Source organism: Chionomys nivalis, chromosome 1 (assembly GCF_950005125.1).
Source record: "Chionomys nivalis chromosome 1, mChiNiv1.1, whole genome shotgun sequence".
NCBI classification, from domain to species: domain Eukaryota; kingdom Metazoa; phylum Chordata; class Mammalia; order Rodentia; family Cricetidae; genus Chionomys; species Chionomys nivalis.
In genome coordinates, this window is record NC_080086.1 from 111,617,347 (window position 1) to 111,632,484 (window position 15,138).

Sequence of the window (15,138 nt, forward strand, 5' to 3'; positions counted from 1 at the left end):
TACCTTCTTCTTCCCCTCCAGATGGCAGCTACAATTGACATGAATTTCCAGAGTGATCTTTTGTCAATATTTGAAGAAAATCTTTTCTGAGAGCACCTAGGTGACTTCTGCCTTTTTCTGGCAAAAATACTGACTCTCCATAGTGTTAGGGGCAGCAGTGGAAGCAGTAGCAGCGGCCAGAGGTGTCTCTGGGCCTGGCTCTCCTGCATGCTATGCCCGGGGCAGGCCTGACGGGCAGCTGAGGATCACAGAGCCCATCTGCCTTACAGCCAGTCGGACAGACGTCCTACCACATGCCACCCCTCAGAGGACGTCAGTTCAGAGCACGCCTCAATGAGTCAAGTGCCGGCTGGACCCAAGGCCTGCGTCCCCGCTTGCGGGGCAGAGGCCCTTCTCTGCGCCAAATGTCTACACAGTATACACAGGACATTGTTGCTGCCGCCACCATGACTGGTTTTCTGTCCCTGAGAACATGACGTTCGTGACGTCCTACCCGTTGGGAGTCTTTCACACCCCAGCCATCGCTGCCCACTCCCAGGAGGCCAGGGCAAGCCTGTGTGGACTGGAACGGCAAGGCACTGGCCCACCCCCTTGCTGGCACTGACTTTGCCTTGAACAGACCCTCTCCCCTCCCCCCACAAGCCTTTAATTGAGAGTCGCTCTCTATAATAAGTGTTCGCTTGTGCAAAAGGGAATAGTGTCATGGAAGTGTGTGTGTGTCCATGGCAATTCAGATAGAGGTGACTGTTCACATATATGGACAGACCTCACCTGGGGAGTAAGGCCACCAACCAAAGTCAGTTCCTTCCCACCTGTGTTTCTGATTTTGTTTTGTTTTTTTCCCTATATATATATATTTTTTGTTGAATTCTATTTTATTTTTAATTCTCTCTTCTCCTTCAGACACAGTGGCACTGCTTATCTCCGAAATGGTGTGATCGTCTCCTCATTGAGTGGCGGCTCCCACCGCGCTGTGGGTAGTGTGTGACCGTGGCTGTACTGTATAGTGAACATAGTTGGCATATCTTTGTTTGAAGTTTGTTGGTGACTCCACCAAACTGGTGTTAAAAAAAAGCAACCAAAAAAAAAAACAAAAACAAAAAACTTCACAAAAAACCCACACAAAACAAAATCCTACTTGTATTCAGTTTCAAACTTTATTAGTCTTATTTTTAATTATAAAACCAGAAAGCTGCAGTTTTTTTCCTCTCCCTCTATTTGTTGACTTCTTTGTTTTTGTTTTTTGTTTTTTGTTTTTTTTTTTTTTTTATGTCAAATCTGTTTGTTTTTACCAAGAAAGGGAGAGCCTGGGGATGAGGTGGGCCCCAGGCACGGGGGGCTGCAGACTGAGGCAGAAGCTCCCCATCTAGCACCTGGTTAGACCAGTGGGCTGCACCCCCCCCCCCTTTTTTTTTAAATTGGAGCCCCTGGTGAGGTTACATGTGCCATGAGAACCCACTCTACACCACAGTGCTGGTGCCTCGGTGTTGGCCAAACTCTGGAGTCACTGACTGGCTTGACTTTCATATGGTGAAATATGCATTTGGTCTGTACTGATCATGGAATAAACACATCTCTCTTTTTTAATGCTGGTGTCTCCCTGACATTTCTTTGTGAACCAACTAGGTTTTCTAGTTTGCTAGGCTAGGCCCAGGTCCCCAGGTACCTTTGCATAAGATTTACCAACAGTGAGCACTGAGCCCCTCTCCATTGGAAGGTCTTTCCTTTCCTGGGCAGGAGTTGCTTGGGCTCAGTTTCCTGACAAACTGAAGCTGTAACAGGGAGCCAGAAACCCTGTCAATACCTGAACTAGGTGGTGATGGGCTTCAGTGATACCTTGGCCAATATCCAGACTACACTCTGACTGAGGGCCCTTTTACATCCTGGTCACCTCTTCACGCAAGGATCTGGGCCACTTTTCCCACCGTGCTTGCCTCTACCTAACTTCTAATTTGATTTAAGCTCAGGGTTAACCAGATACTCTTAGGTAAGTGTACATTCCCTCCACATAGGATCTCTGTATCCCCACATATCAACACATTTCTGCTGAGAAAGCCTCCAGATGGCTTTGCTGCCTTGTGCTCACCTGTTCACACATGCCCCAGCTACAAGGCATGGGTGGCACCCAAGAACAGTCCCTAAGATGTAAGATAAATATATGTATGCAGAGACAAGTTGAAATGTTTCTAGCACTGTTAATCCATACCTTGGACCCCTCAACCAGAAAGGCCAAACCTCAGTGTAGGGCACAGTTAGGGTACCTAGCCAGTGTTCACCTCCCTATCCTTAAGGTCCTATCCCCTTCCAAGCGTTTCATATACTACTGTGCAGGAACAATGGTGTTCTGGTCCTCTGAGGTTTCTACCACATCCCACTCGTGTTTTCTCTCGTTGAGATGATTTCCCCATGCTGGGCCCCACTTTTGAGCTGGGGGAAATGATTTATCTGTACGTTCTTGCTCAAGTTTTACATGACCTCCACACCTTCCTGATAGGTGTTCCTCTAACTGGGTTGTAATTAGAACTGGGATCTATTTAATTTCTGACCATTTTCAAATCCTTCTTACAGTTTTAGTCCTATACAAGAATAAGAGGTGTGTACAAGCCCCTAATGTACTGTATGCACGGGTTGCTTGGCCAATAATTATGTCAGTGAATCTTGTATTAAAATACTTTAGACATTTGTAGAAGGGAATTCGTAGACTTTTCACTTATATACTAAAGGGTTTTTTTTGTGCAGTTCTCATTGCAAAAATAAACATTTGTACTGAATATAAAGTTACCCTCCTGTGATTACTGATGTCTTTTTGAGTGTAGAATTGGAAAATGGAGGTGAATTGGGGTTTAGAGACAAGATTGTATAGTATGGAGTTCAATGAAGGGAAGTTCTCAGATGCCTATCAGTCAAAGAGCCAAGTCAGATGCTCAGGAGAGATCCTGGGAACACTTATGTGAGATAATTGATTTTATGGAGTATTAAAGAAACCAAAGTTAGCCAGGTGTGGTGGTGGTTCACACTTAAATTGCAACACGCAGGAGTGGTGGAGGCAGGCAAAATGTGAGGTGACCAGCCTGTTCCCCCTCCCTCAAAAAACAATACTAGTTAATCATGTGAGAAAAGAAAGGATAGTAAAGTCTAAAAACAATAAAGACGTGTAATTCTGCTCAAGTGCATTGTTTACTGAGGCCAAACAATGTTTATGGCCGTTTGCCACGGGTTTAATCATCCTTGGGTAGAATAAATAATACTGTTTAGAGTCCTGTTTGATAAAGCGTGTAACTGTGAGAAGTATAGAAAAGTGAAGAGCCTTGTCCACTAAATGCTGAGAGTGACTTGATAAGCCGGGCGGTTGTGGTACACGTCTTTAATGCCAGGAGAAGCAGCTCACCGTGAGTTCAGGGCCAGCCAGGTCTACAAGAACTAGTACCAGGACAGGCCCTAAAGCTACAGAGAAACCCTGTCTCGAAAAACCAAAAAATGAAAAAGTGACTTGATAGACAATGCTCCAAGATGGTAAATGTATAACTAGCCACTTAGAAGGGAGTGTGGCCCAGCTGGTAGCGTGCTTGCCTAGCATGAAAGAGGTTCTAGGTTGAGTTGCAGCATCACACAAGCCAGAGGTGGTGATGCATCCCTGTAATTGTAACACTCAGGAACAAGCAGGGAGGACCAGAAGTTCTGATCATTCTCTAAATTGAAACCAGCTCTAGGGTCTATAGGACCCTGTCCCCTAAGAACTAGTCACTTAGGCATCTATGGCTTCTCAGGAGGCTAAAGCATAAGAGGATTATAAGATCTTGTCTCTCTGGGCGGTGGTGGCACACTCTGGAGGTAGAGGCAGGCAGATCTTTGTGAATTTGAGGCTACAGAGTGAGTTCCAGGACAGGCTCCAGAGCTACACAGAAACACTCAGGAAAAAAAAAAAAAAAAAACTTGTTTGAAAAATTTGGGTACAGATCGTCTATGCCTTATAATCTCATAAAGCCAGAAGAGGAGGAGATTGTAAGCCATCCTAAAATACATAATTGCAAGAGTCAGTCTGGAAACAAAAAATAATAATAAATAGTAATTGCCCCCCCCCCTTTATTGAAAACATACTCTTTTTTAGTAAAGGGGGTGAATTCCAATTATAATTTTCCCTTCCTCTACTCCTAGTTTTGCCCCATCTCCCCTCTCCTGGATCCTCTTCCTTTCTGTCTCTCATTAGAAAAGAACAAATTTCTAAAAGACTGAGGTTGGACAAGGCAACCCAGCAGAAGGAAAAAGCCCCAAGAGCAGGCACAAGAATCGGAAACCCTGGCCTGGCGATGGTGGTGCATGCCTTTAAGCCTAGCACTTGGGAGGCAGAGGCAGGTGAATCCCTGTGAGTTCGAGGACAGCCTGATCTACAAGAGCTAGTTCCTGAACAGCTAGGATTGTTACACAGGGAAACCCTGTCTCAAAAAAACAACAACAACAAAAAAAATCAGAGACCCAGCTGGGGCTGTGGTGGCACATGGCCTTTAATCCCAGCACTTGTGAGGCAGAGGCAGAGGAATCTATTAGTTCAAGGCCAGCCTGATCTACAAAGGAAGTTCTGGGACAGTGAGGGCTACACAGACTCAAAAAACCAAACGAACAAGAAAAAAAAAATTTACACTCAGAAGTCCCATAAAAATGCTAAGCTGAAAGCTATATACCTGGAAAACCTGGGCAGACTTATGCAGGTCCTACACTTCCTGCATCAGTCTCTGAGTTCAAATGGGAGCCTTGTTCTCCTGGTGTCCTCCATCCCTTCTGACTCCTTTCCACAGAGGAACCACTGAGGAAGGGGTTCCCTGAGCTCTGAGAGGAGGGATTTGATAGAGACCTCCCCTTTAGAGCTGTATGTTCCAAGGACTCTGTCTCTGCATCTGCTCCATGAGCTGCAGGAGGAAGCTTCTGTGATGATAACTGAATAAGGCATTGATAACCTGCAGAGTACCTTCCCACGCCAAAGACACTAGAATATAGGGATGAAGGCTCCGTGCGAGCACCATCTCTGTTTCTCCATGTTCAGTGAGTTGTTTTAGCAACAGCCTGGATTGTTTGGGGATTCCCATAGGACCCCCAATACTGGAACCCCCGTTGGTGACAAGAGATGGCCAGCTGGGACTTCGTATCCCCTATTTTTAGGCGGCCTCATTAGAATCACCTTATATTTTAGGGTGTTTTCACTGCACTAGGTTTCCATACCATCCCATAAATGCCCAATTCCAGCTATCTCTCCCCCATTTCCTCTCTCAACCCTGTTTCCCCTCCCCACCTGATCCTCCTGTTCCGATCCCCACATATCCCCACATGAAACCTATTCTAAAATCCCTCGCAGGGAGATCCATGTTTCCTCCTAGATCCTTTCTCTATACCTAACCTTTCTGGGTCTACAGATTGTAGGCTGGTTATCATATTTAATGGTTGATTCCCGCATTTAAGTGAACTCATACCATATTTATCTTTCTAAGTCTGGGTTAACTCAAGGTGATTTTTTTTCCTGGTTCCATTCATTTGCCTACAAATTTCATGCCTGCAATTTTTTTTAACGACTGAGTAATAGCAATCAAGTTTTTTGGGTTTTTTGTTTGTTTGTTTAATTTTCGAAACAGGGTTTCTCTGTAGTTTTTGGTGCCTGTCCTGGAACTAGCTCTTGTAGACCAGGCTGGCCTTGAACTCACAGAGATCTGCCTGCCTCTGCCTCCCAGAGTGCTAGGGTTAAAGGCATGTGCTACCACCGACCGGCCAGCAATCAAGTTTTTTAAGGCTAAGGGTGAAGCTCCCTGCTGAAGTGCTTACCCCGCACGAACAAAAGCTCTGGACTCTGTCACTAGTACCACAGTAACAGAAGCAGCACGGAAGTGCATCTTTCTAAATAACCAGTATTTCTCTGATACCTAAATAACGACCAGAAGAAATCTGAAATCTTGTCAGTGGCCTTAGTGTTGAATGAAGCACAGATTGCTGCTTCTATGTCGTCCTAGGTTGCTGCAAAATGACCTCATCCCTGAATTTCAGGTTCATAATCTAATGTGAGAATATGATAATGCTACCTAAAGTACCAGGTTTCTATAAGGGTTAAATAATGGGTGTTCCTAAAATAGTCAAGGATCTTGGGAAAGGTTGCAAAAGAAGCTAGCCTCTTGCTGAGATACGACTCATACCTGGTACTGCCCTGCTTCCTCTTTGAAGCAGAGCCCCAGTGACCCAGTCTGCCCAGGCTAGCTCCAGCTTCCAGTTCTCCGGGAGGCAGGGTCTGCCCATGGTTGTCTGCCACCTACAGAGCCTGCACCTCAACACCCGCTGTTTAACACCTAGGCCCCACCTGTCGTTTAGAAATCAATGGCCACTGCTATCCAATCACAGTCGTGTAGATCGACGGACTTTCTAAACCAACGGAACCAGGTAAAGCACTGGTGGGTACATTCAGACCAGGTCAAGGGAATGTCGCGCCCTCTCGCTTGGGGAGTGTTGGGAAATACACGGGGAGACGACTCCTGCCCACACCTGCCTACTACTCCCAGCTATATAACGTTGTCTGGCCTTCCGCTTCTGGATTTGATCCACACTCATGTTTCCGGCCCCTTTCCAGCTCCAGAACAAATTTCAGTTCTTGGGTCTGGCCTTTACCCAAGCCATCAAGCCCAGCCTCCGTCTTTCTCATCCAAATACAGACTCCGCCTAATTCCTCCTCCACCTTCATAAACCACGCCGTTCACCCATTCGGGGCATCTGGACTAAATTGGGTCTACCCACCCTGGATATGCCACTTCCCTTCGCTCAAGGATCCACCCACCCCACAGGGCGCTTGCCTCTGTTCCTCCAGGCTTCACTTCTCCTTTCTTTAGAGTCTTGCCAGTTCCTGGTTTTGTTTGTTTGTTGTTCGTTCGCTTTTTAATGTAGCCCTGACCGGTCTAGAACTTGCTAAGCGGCTGCCCTCGAACTCAGAGATCTGTCTGTTTCTGCTTCCCGAGAGCTGAGATTAAAGCACCGAGGGGTGCACGTGCTGCAGCATGAGTGTGAACAGAGGACAAGTTGTGAGGGTCAGGTCTCTCCTTCCACTGTGTGGTTCCCTGGGATGAAACTTGGGTGGCCCTTACCTGCTGAATCATCTCCAGGCTCTAGACACTTCCGCCTGCTACGGGAATCATTTTAATCCCCTGTTCCTGTCTTAAACTTCATTCAAGATGTCCCAGGGCGCCGCCCACGGTCCCTCTTTCCCCCCAAGTTCCTCCCCAACCACAGAAACCAGGTCCTCTTAGGCTCCACCCCCTCATCCTTAAGAGTCTCATCCGGCCCAGGTAGTTCACCTGCCACTTCGGAGTGAGTCATGTGCGGTGGCAGTCTTTGCCCCAGCGGGTCACCTGCTTCCTCAGCGGGTCCCGCAGCGCCGGACAGCACAGTGGGATCCCAAAACAAAGGCGGTGGGCCCCCGGAGCCAGCACCCCCGGCTCAGTCTTCCGTCCAGGACTCTGTCGTCGTCCCCGAGCGCGAAGACATGCCGGAGTTTGTGGTGACGGCGCTGTTGGCGCCCTCACGCCTCTCGCTGAAGTTGCTGCGAGCTTTAGTGATGAGCCTGGTGTATTTGGCTGCCTTGGTGGCCGCGGTCATCTACAGCTGCATCGCGCTCACCAACGTGCTGTGCCGCCCCCGCCGGGGCTGTCGCGGCCGCCAGCGGTTGTCGGTGCCGGACTGCCTAAGAGACCCCACTCTGGGCCAGCACTGCTTTCTGACCCTTAGGGTGAGTGCCTCTTAGAGGCAGGTTTTGTGGGGTGGATGCAGAATGAAGAAAGGGGGTTGAAACGTCGAATCCAAATCGATCTCGGGGCTCATCTAGGAAGGAAGCTCCCTTACCTTCCTCAGTTCTTACTTAGATTGGGCCCTCCTGCAGAGTTCGGGTCTGCGGCTTCACTATGTCTCCGCTGGTCGTGGCAATGGGCCCCTCATGCTGTTTCTGCATGGCTTCCCAGAAAACTGGTACGTCTGGGTCCCTGGGTTCTGGTGCTCCCTGGACTGGGTAGAGTTCTGACCACGGTTTACTTAGGAAATGGGAACCAACGGGATTGAGTAGCCATGGGGGTGCAGAGCATATGAAATCCACATGGAGTGCAAAGGGATCTAGATGCTGGCCCAGAGGGGGCTGGTTATCCCTCTGGAGAGATTGAACAAGAGGGTTGCTGAAGGGGAGGTGGCCTTGGGCCTCTCTGCCTGGGACTCCCCCATTTCCTTTCTAAGAAGTCCAGAGCAGAAATGTGGGGTGACTCAAGGTATCTGCCAGGTGTAGGAGGTACATCCTGCAGGCGGCTGACTCAACTCCAAACTCCCTCACCGGGCAGGTTCTCCTGGCGCCACCAGCTTCGGGAGTTTCAGAGCCGTTTCCATGTGGTAGCTGTTGACCTGCGTGGTTATGGCCCCTCTGATGCTCCAAAGGATGTGGATTGTTATACTGTTGACCTGCTGTTGGCTGATATCAAAGATGTCATTCTAGGCCTGGGTATGAGTCAGTGCCCAACTCAGGAGAGGCCTCTCCCCTCCCCTCATCTCCTCATCTTTGCCCCTTTTGGGACCCACTCCCATACTTCTGCCTCACCCCTACTACATCTTACACCATCGTGTCTGTGCCCCCTACTTCCTCAGGGTACTCCAAGTGTATCCTTGTGAGCCATGACTGGGGGGCTGTTCTTGCCTGGAATTTTTCCATCTACTTCCCGTCTCTAGTGGAGCGGATGGTTGTGGTCAGTGGACCTCCTATGTCGGTGTTCCAAGGTGCGTTGGGAGTGTTGGGATATGCCTCAGTGCCAGGGTACGTATCTGGGACCTATCACCATGTCAGGGACTGAAATAAATGAGAGTACCCTTAGGAACAACACACATTTTTTCTTGAGCACTTCCAGGTTGGAGGTGAGTCTAACAAAATGCTTTGGACTAGGGCTGGAGCATATGGACATTTGTTTAGTATATTAGAGGGCCTGGATGTAATCTCCAATGTTTTGAAAGAGAAGAAGGGAGGGAAAGAGAGAGAGAGGAGGGAGAGGACGCCCCAGTCAGGAGTGTTTCTGATTTTGTATTTTGTTTTATTTTACAGTATTTACACATATAAGAAGATAACTTGTTGCTAGAGCCTAAATCTAAGCATAAAATTAATTCAATCATCTTGTACACTTTCTACACATAAACTGAAAGTAATTAGCACAATAATTTTAGCAATTTTGCAAATGAAGGAAGTTTGTGGAGCTGGCTATACTAACATACGCCTATTACTGGCGGGGGCGGGGCTGGAAAGAGAGCTCAGTAGGGAAGTGCGCTTGCTGTTCAAAGAATCCAAGTGCACACCTTTAATCCTAACACTTGGGAGGCAGAGGCAGGCAGATCTCTGTGAGTTCAAGGCCAGCCTGCTCTATGGAGCTAGTTCCAAGGGTATACAAAAATACCCAGTCTTAAAAATACAAAAAAGAAAAAAAAAATGGGGGGGATGAGGGTGGTCAACCCCTGCCTGCCAGTTGCCTATGATAAACTTGCAGGAGTCACTTTACAAGGCTCTTGAGGTTACAAAAGTGCTGTTAGCTTCATGTTCCAGCAGAGGGAAACTGAGGTAAAGGCAACGATATTGTCTCTTCAACCCCCTTCCCTCTCTTTCTGACAAAGGAGTCACACTATGTAGCCTTAGCTGGCATGGAGCTTGCTATGAGCCAGACTGGTCTCAGACTCACAGAGAGACATTTGCCTCTGCCTCCTGAATGCTAGAATCAATGCCTGTGCCTCTACACCCAGCACTGATGTCTTTTGACAGCAGAGACACAGGAAACTCATCAACCAACCACAACAGAGTCAGGTGCCCTCTCTGGCCACCTAATGTCTTTTGTCACTTGGCCTTTACTGGTTAGATGGTGTGGGGGTGGAAGGGGAGGTAACAGAATCTAGCACGTCAAGATTGCTAATCACATACTACTCTACACTGAACTACACCCCATACCTTACCTGGAATAGCACTGAAATCTTTACTGTGTTGGGTATCTGTCTCCTTTTATCCCTTTCTGCAGGAGCCTGGTACACAGTAGGTGCTCAATAAATGTTTACTGGGTGAAGCAGGTGTCCAGGCCTAAGCAGGGGAAGCCTGCAGGTATCTCTGGGGGCACTCAGGAGCTGCAGAGGGAGGCACTCCATTCTTTTTTGTTTCTTTGTTTGTTTTTGCTTTTTTGAGACAGGGTTTTCTGTGTAGCCCTGACTGTCCTGGAACTTGTGCTGTAGACCAGGCTGGCCTTGAACTCAGAGATCCACCTGGTTTTGCCTCCTGAGTGCTGGGATTAAAGGTGTGCGTTACCACTGCCTGTTCTTTTTAATGAGTTATTTTTGTTATCTTTCTCTGTTTCTCCCTCCGCTCCCCCATCTCTCTCTCTCTCTCTCTCTCTCTCTCTCTCTCTCTCTCTCTCTCTCTCTCTCGTGTGTGTGTGTGTGTGTGTGTGTGTGTGTACAGGAGTGCCATGGAGGCCAGAAGAGGGCATTAGATTCCATGGAGCTAGAGTTACAGGCCACCCAATATGAGTACTCTTAGGGCCTCTGGGAAAGCAGCAAGCACTTGTAAACACTGAGCCATGGCTCCAGCTTTGCCTGTTCTGCAGCTGTAAAGACAGCTTGGTAGGTCAGTACCTGGCCAGAGTGTTCGCAGTACCTGACTAGCATCTTCACAGATAGACCAGCAGTAGTGGTGCTCTAGACGCCTGTGTGCCTGAGCTGGGTGCGTAAGGGTATAGGATCACAGGGCTATCTCAAGCCCAGACCTCACATCTTTTACGCTCTTCCCAGAATACTCAACCCGTCACATTGGCCAGTTATTCCGATCAAACTACATGTTCCTGTTCCAGCTCCCCTGGCTGCCAGAGACGTTATTATCTTTGTCCGACTTCCAGGTGCAGTGAGGGCTGAGGTCTAGGAATGGGGGATAGCAGATTGGGGTTGAGAAGGCCGGACACTGAAACCGGCACTCTACTGTGTACACCCAGATTTTAAAAGCCGTTTTCACTGACCGCAAGACGGGCATCCCGCGTCTCACCCCTTGTGAACTCGAAGCTTTCCTTTATCACTTCTCACAACCTGGAGGCCTCACTGGGCCCATCAACTACTATCGGAACGTGTTCAGGTAAGGCTACACCCAAGAGAGAAGCTCAGGAGAGTCCCACCCCCTCCCACGAAAAACCGAGGGTAGCCATTCATCTTTCTAATTGTCTATCTTGGCCACAGGAACTTCCCCCTGGAGCCCCAAGAACTGTCCACGCCCACACTGCTGCTGTGGGGGGAGAAAGACCACACCTTACAGCAGGGGCTTGTGGGAGCCATTGGTAGTCGCTTTGTGCCGGGTCGGCTGGAAAGCCACATCCTGCCAGGCAGTGGGCATTGGATTCCACAGAGCCATCCTCAGGAGATGCATCAGTACATGTGGGCCTTCTTGCAAGACCTGCTGGATGAGTAGCCCCTGCTCCCCAGCCCAACAGATACATGATACATGCGGGATCACGTACCCACATCCTTGTGTACCTGAGAGTCTGCAGTGTCTGCACAGAATGGACTCCCAGCTCACCCACAGCAAATGGCTCCTGCATTGCACACAAAAAGCAACTATGGGTGCTCTGCCTCACACATAGCATAGGTGTTTGCATGTGTGAGAAACCACTTGGACTCTGGCAGCCAGGAATGCTTCTCCCTTATGGAGTTAGTTGATGGGACTCACCTTTCCAAAGTGTTCCTTCCTCAGTCGCTTCACAAACCCCAAATTCTAACCTTTCTATCTGATTTTCCACCTCCAGTCTGCAGCTTAGGGCTTATTCAATAGTGCATGCAATTTATTTATTTTTTATTTTTTTGTTTTTTGAGACAGAATTTCTCTGTGTAGCCCTGGCTGTCCAGGAACTCACTTTGTAGAGCAGGCTGACCTTGAACTCAAACATTTGCCTGCCTCTGCCTCTGGAGTGCTGGATTAAAGGCATGCACCATCACCACCGTCTGCATCCAATTTCTTCCTAACCTACAGGGATACTTCAATTTAAATGTTAACTAGCGAAAATGAAGTTTCATTTACTATGAAAAATACAGTGTCTCTGGGAAGGTGACTTAGGGGTTAAGAGTATTTGTTGCTCTTGTGGAAGGTATGAGTTCAGTTTTTAGCACTCATATGGGGTTTCACAACCATCTGTAAATGCATGTCCAAGGGATCTGATACCCTCTTCTGGCATCCCTGAGCCACAGGCATGCACATAATGCACATACATACATTCAAGCAAAACACTCATATACATAAAAAAAAAATTCAATGAAGAAAAAAAAATTATTTTCAGGACAGGGTTTCTCTGTGAAGCCTCCACTGTCATAGAACTCACTCTGTAGACCAGGCTGGCCTCGAACTCACAGACACCCACCTGCCTCTGCCTCCTGAGTGCTGGGATTAAAGGCGTGTGCCACCGCTGCCCAGCAAGAAATACACTGTATTTTAAAAATACAGTGCCTTGGTCACAACAACTGTGTTTTAACTGCCAAATCACGTAAGCACAGAACGTTGTATCAGACTCTTTCAGTGATGGTATCACCGGTTTGAGAAAGATGTCCAGTAGATGAGGGCACTTGCACCAAGCCTGACGGTCTGACTTCAACTGAATGTGCACACAACCACATGCATACAAAATAAGTAAATCAACTTTTACAAAGAAAGAGGGGCTTGTTGGACATAATGGTGCCCCCTGTAATCTCAACACTTGAAGAGCTGAGGTGCGAATATTGTTTTATTCACGGCCATCCTGGGCTTCACAGCAGTACCATGCCTTAATAAATGAATAACAAGAGCTTTTCCTCTGCTGCTTCGGAGTTGTGAGGAGGTGGAGGGTAGGGTGTGATCAAGATTCGGCCTTGCCTGTAATCCATAATCCACTGCCAAGAGCCACGGCCGAGGAAGGCATTGCAACTGGTGGTGTAACAAGAGGCGCTGAAGATCGTCCTCATCCACAACAGCCGAGAGCTTGGCATCCGTGAAACTGTCAGGATCTCAGACAAATGCTAAGTCATCCTGTGTGCTGACATCCAGCTGCAATGAGCCTCTGCCAAGCCGGTGGAGACGCTTTGTGCTGAGCACCAAATCAAGGTAGTCACGGTTGGCGACAGCAAGAAACCAGGGGAATGGGTAGGCCTAGAGACCGAGGGGGAGGTAAGCCAGGGACAGTGCTTGGCTGCAGTTGTGTAGTGGTTAAGGGCTACGGCAAAGACTCTCAGGCCAAGGATGTCATGGAAGGGTTTAAATGGAGGAAAAAAAAATACAACTTTTAGCTCATTTTCTCAAAAAATAAACAAATAAATAAGAACAACAAAGAGTAAGGTGCCTCCCTGCCAGCTTCTAATCACCTCACCAACAATGAATCCTCGTAGGAAACAGGTGAGTGCTCCCACTCCTCTCCAGCTAACCCAGGGCAGCTCCCAATGATCCCCTCGCCATCATGACCAAATTCCAGGCAGGCTCTCTTCTCTTCATGTCTTAGATCCTCAGGGAAATATCTCTGGGCTCTGTTAGAAAGCCTGGGATGCTAGACTCGGCACAAGAAGTCCCCAGCTCATTGCGTGGCCATCTGGGAGCATGTGATGGTGCTTGCCACTAGGCCTGATGACCTGATGACCTCAATCCTCGAGGCTCACATGACGGAAGGTCAGACCTGACTCTCTCTCTCTCTCTCTCTCACACACACACACACACACATGCAGAGAGAAACACACACTATACGAAATATATATATATTTCATCTGTGATCCATCTGGGATCTGAGGCCTCCAGTTCTTATTATCTTCTCTTCCAAACTGCCATTTTTGTTATTCATAACTGAGGCCAGTGTTGAGCAGGAGATTTTTTTTCCCAAAGCCTCCTGAGTACTGGGGTTACAGGTGTATGCCCTCATATATGACTTGGCCAAAATTCCGCCGAGTGTCTACAGGCCTGTGGACCCAGCCTCCAAATGATGGGGTTACAAATGGAGGGTGAAGGTCAGGCATGGTGGGTGGTGCAAGCCTATAATCTCAGTACAGTGGAGGCTGTGGAGAATGATCATAGGATCGAGGCCAACCTGAGCTTCATAGTGAGCGTGAAACCAGCTTAGGCTACAGAACAAAACCCAGTCTTAGAAAAATAAAATGAAAAAAAAAAAAGAAAAATAAAATGATTACAGACCAAGTGTGGATGTGGGCCACCGGCTCCAGAATGGTCATAATAATCATAATATTATTTCTATTACTTAATCTTTTATAATTAATTAATTAGCTGACGTATTTATTTAGAGACAGGGTCTCACTGTATAGCCTAGAATTTGCTATGTAGACCAGGCTGATTGGGAACTCACAGAGATCAGTTGCTCCTGGCTCGCTAGTACTTGGATTAAAGGTGTATACTACCATGTCTAGCTGTTTATTATGTTGTTGCTGTTTTTAATTTTTATTTATTTATTTTGAGACAGGATCTCGCTGTGTAGCCCTAGCTGGCCTCAAACCCACAGAGATCTACCTGTCACTGCCTCCTAAGGACTGGAATCAAAGGCGTGTACCCCACTCTCTCTTTTTTAAAATTGCATTTTATTTCTTTATTTCATGTGCATTTGTGTGTGTGTGTGTGTATGTGTGTGTGTGTGCATGTACATGGGATGTCAGAGGACATCTTGCAGGAGTTGGTTATTTCTGTCCGCTAGGTGGGTCCTGGGACCAGAATGTAGATCATCAGGCTTGGTGATCAGACATCTTTATCCACCCAACCATCCTACCTGTCCGCCTTCTTGTTTTTTAAAATTACATTTATTTATTGTGCGTGTGGTGCTAGAGTTACAATGCTTGTTGAGAAAGTCAGAAGTCAGCTTGCAAAAGTTCCTCCTCTTCTACTGTGTGGGTCCCAGGGATTAAGTCAGGACATCAGGCTGCAGCCAGCACCTTTACCGGATGTGCTATCCTGAGGGCCCCCACTGCCCTGGCTTTTGCTCATCCTCTGGAAACAATATCACCTGTAGCATGAGGGCTTGGGAAACCTGAAAAAATGCTTTCTATTTTGGAAATGAGCCTGCCTAAGCAGAGCCCCCTGTACAGCCATCATTCTCAGAGACGTGCTGTACTGACTGC

At 47.7% G+C, this 15,138-nt stretch overlaps 2 protein-coding genes across 4 annotated transcripts in view; both read left to right on the forward strand.

Annotated features, from left to right (window-relative positions):
• Positions 1–2,758, forward strand: part of Brd4 (bromodomain containing 4) — a 78,758-nt gene extending 76,000 nt beyond the window's left edge. For all 3 annotated transcript variants that reach the window (XM_057789020.1, XM_057789039.1, XM_057789029.1), the window contains one exon: positions 22–2,758. In XM_057789020.1, the coding sequence (XP_057645003.1) occupies positions 22–90 (69 nt within the window). In that variant the 3' untranslated portion in view covers positions 91–2,758. The remainder of the gene's footprint in view (positions 1–21) is intronic.
• Positions 2,759–7,339: 4,581 nt separating this feature from the next.
• Ephx3 (epoxide hydrolase 3) lies at positions 7,340–11,476 on the forward strand. Its single transcript, XM_057781989.1, has 7 exons — positions 7,340–7,750; positions 7,901–7,986; positions 8,346–8,503; positions 8,647–8,775; positions 10,813–10,916; positions 11,010–11,146; positions 11,248–11,476. The coding sequence occupies exons 1-7, from the start codon at positions 7,340–7,342 to the stop codon at positions 11,474–11,476; spliced, it is 1,254 nt and encodes a 417-aa protein (XP_057637972.1).
• The last annotated feature ends 3,662 nt before the right edge of the window (positions 11,477–15,138 follow it).

Coding starts and splice junctions, on each gene's coding strand:
- Ephx3 (XM_057781989.1), top strand. CDS start 7,340: ATGTGCGGTGGCAGTCTTTGCCCCAGCGGGTCACCTGCTTCCTCAGCG. Junction 8,504..8,646: donor AGATGTCATTCTAGGCCTGG/GTATGAGTCAGT, acceptor CTACTTCCTCAG/GGTACTCCAAGTGTATCCTT. Junction 8,776..10,812: donor TCCTATGTCGGTGTTCCAAG/GTGCGTTGGGAG, acceptor CGCTCTTCCCAG/AATACTCAACCCGTCACATT.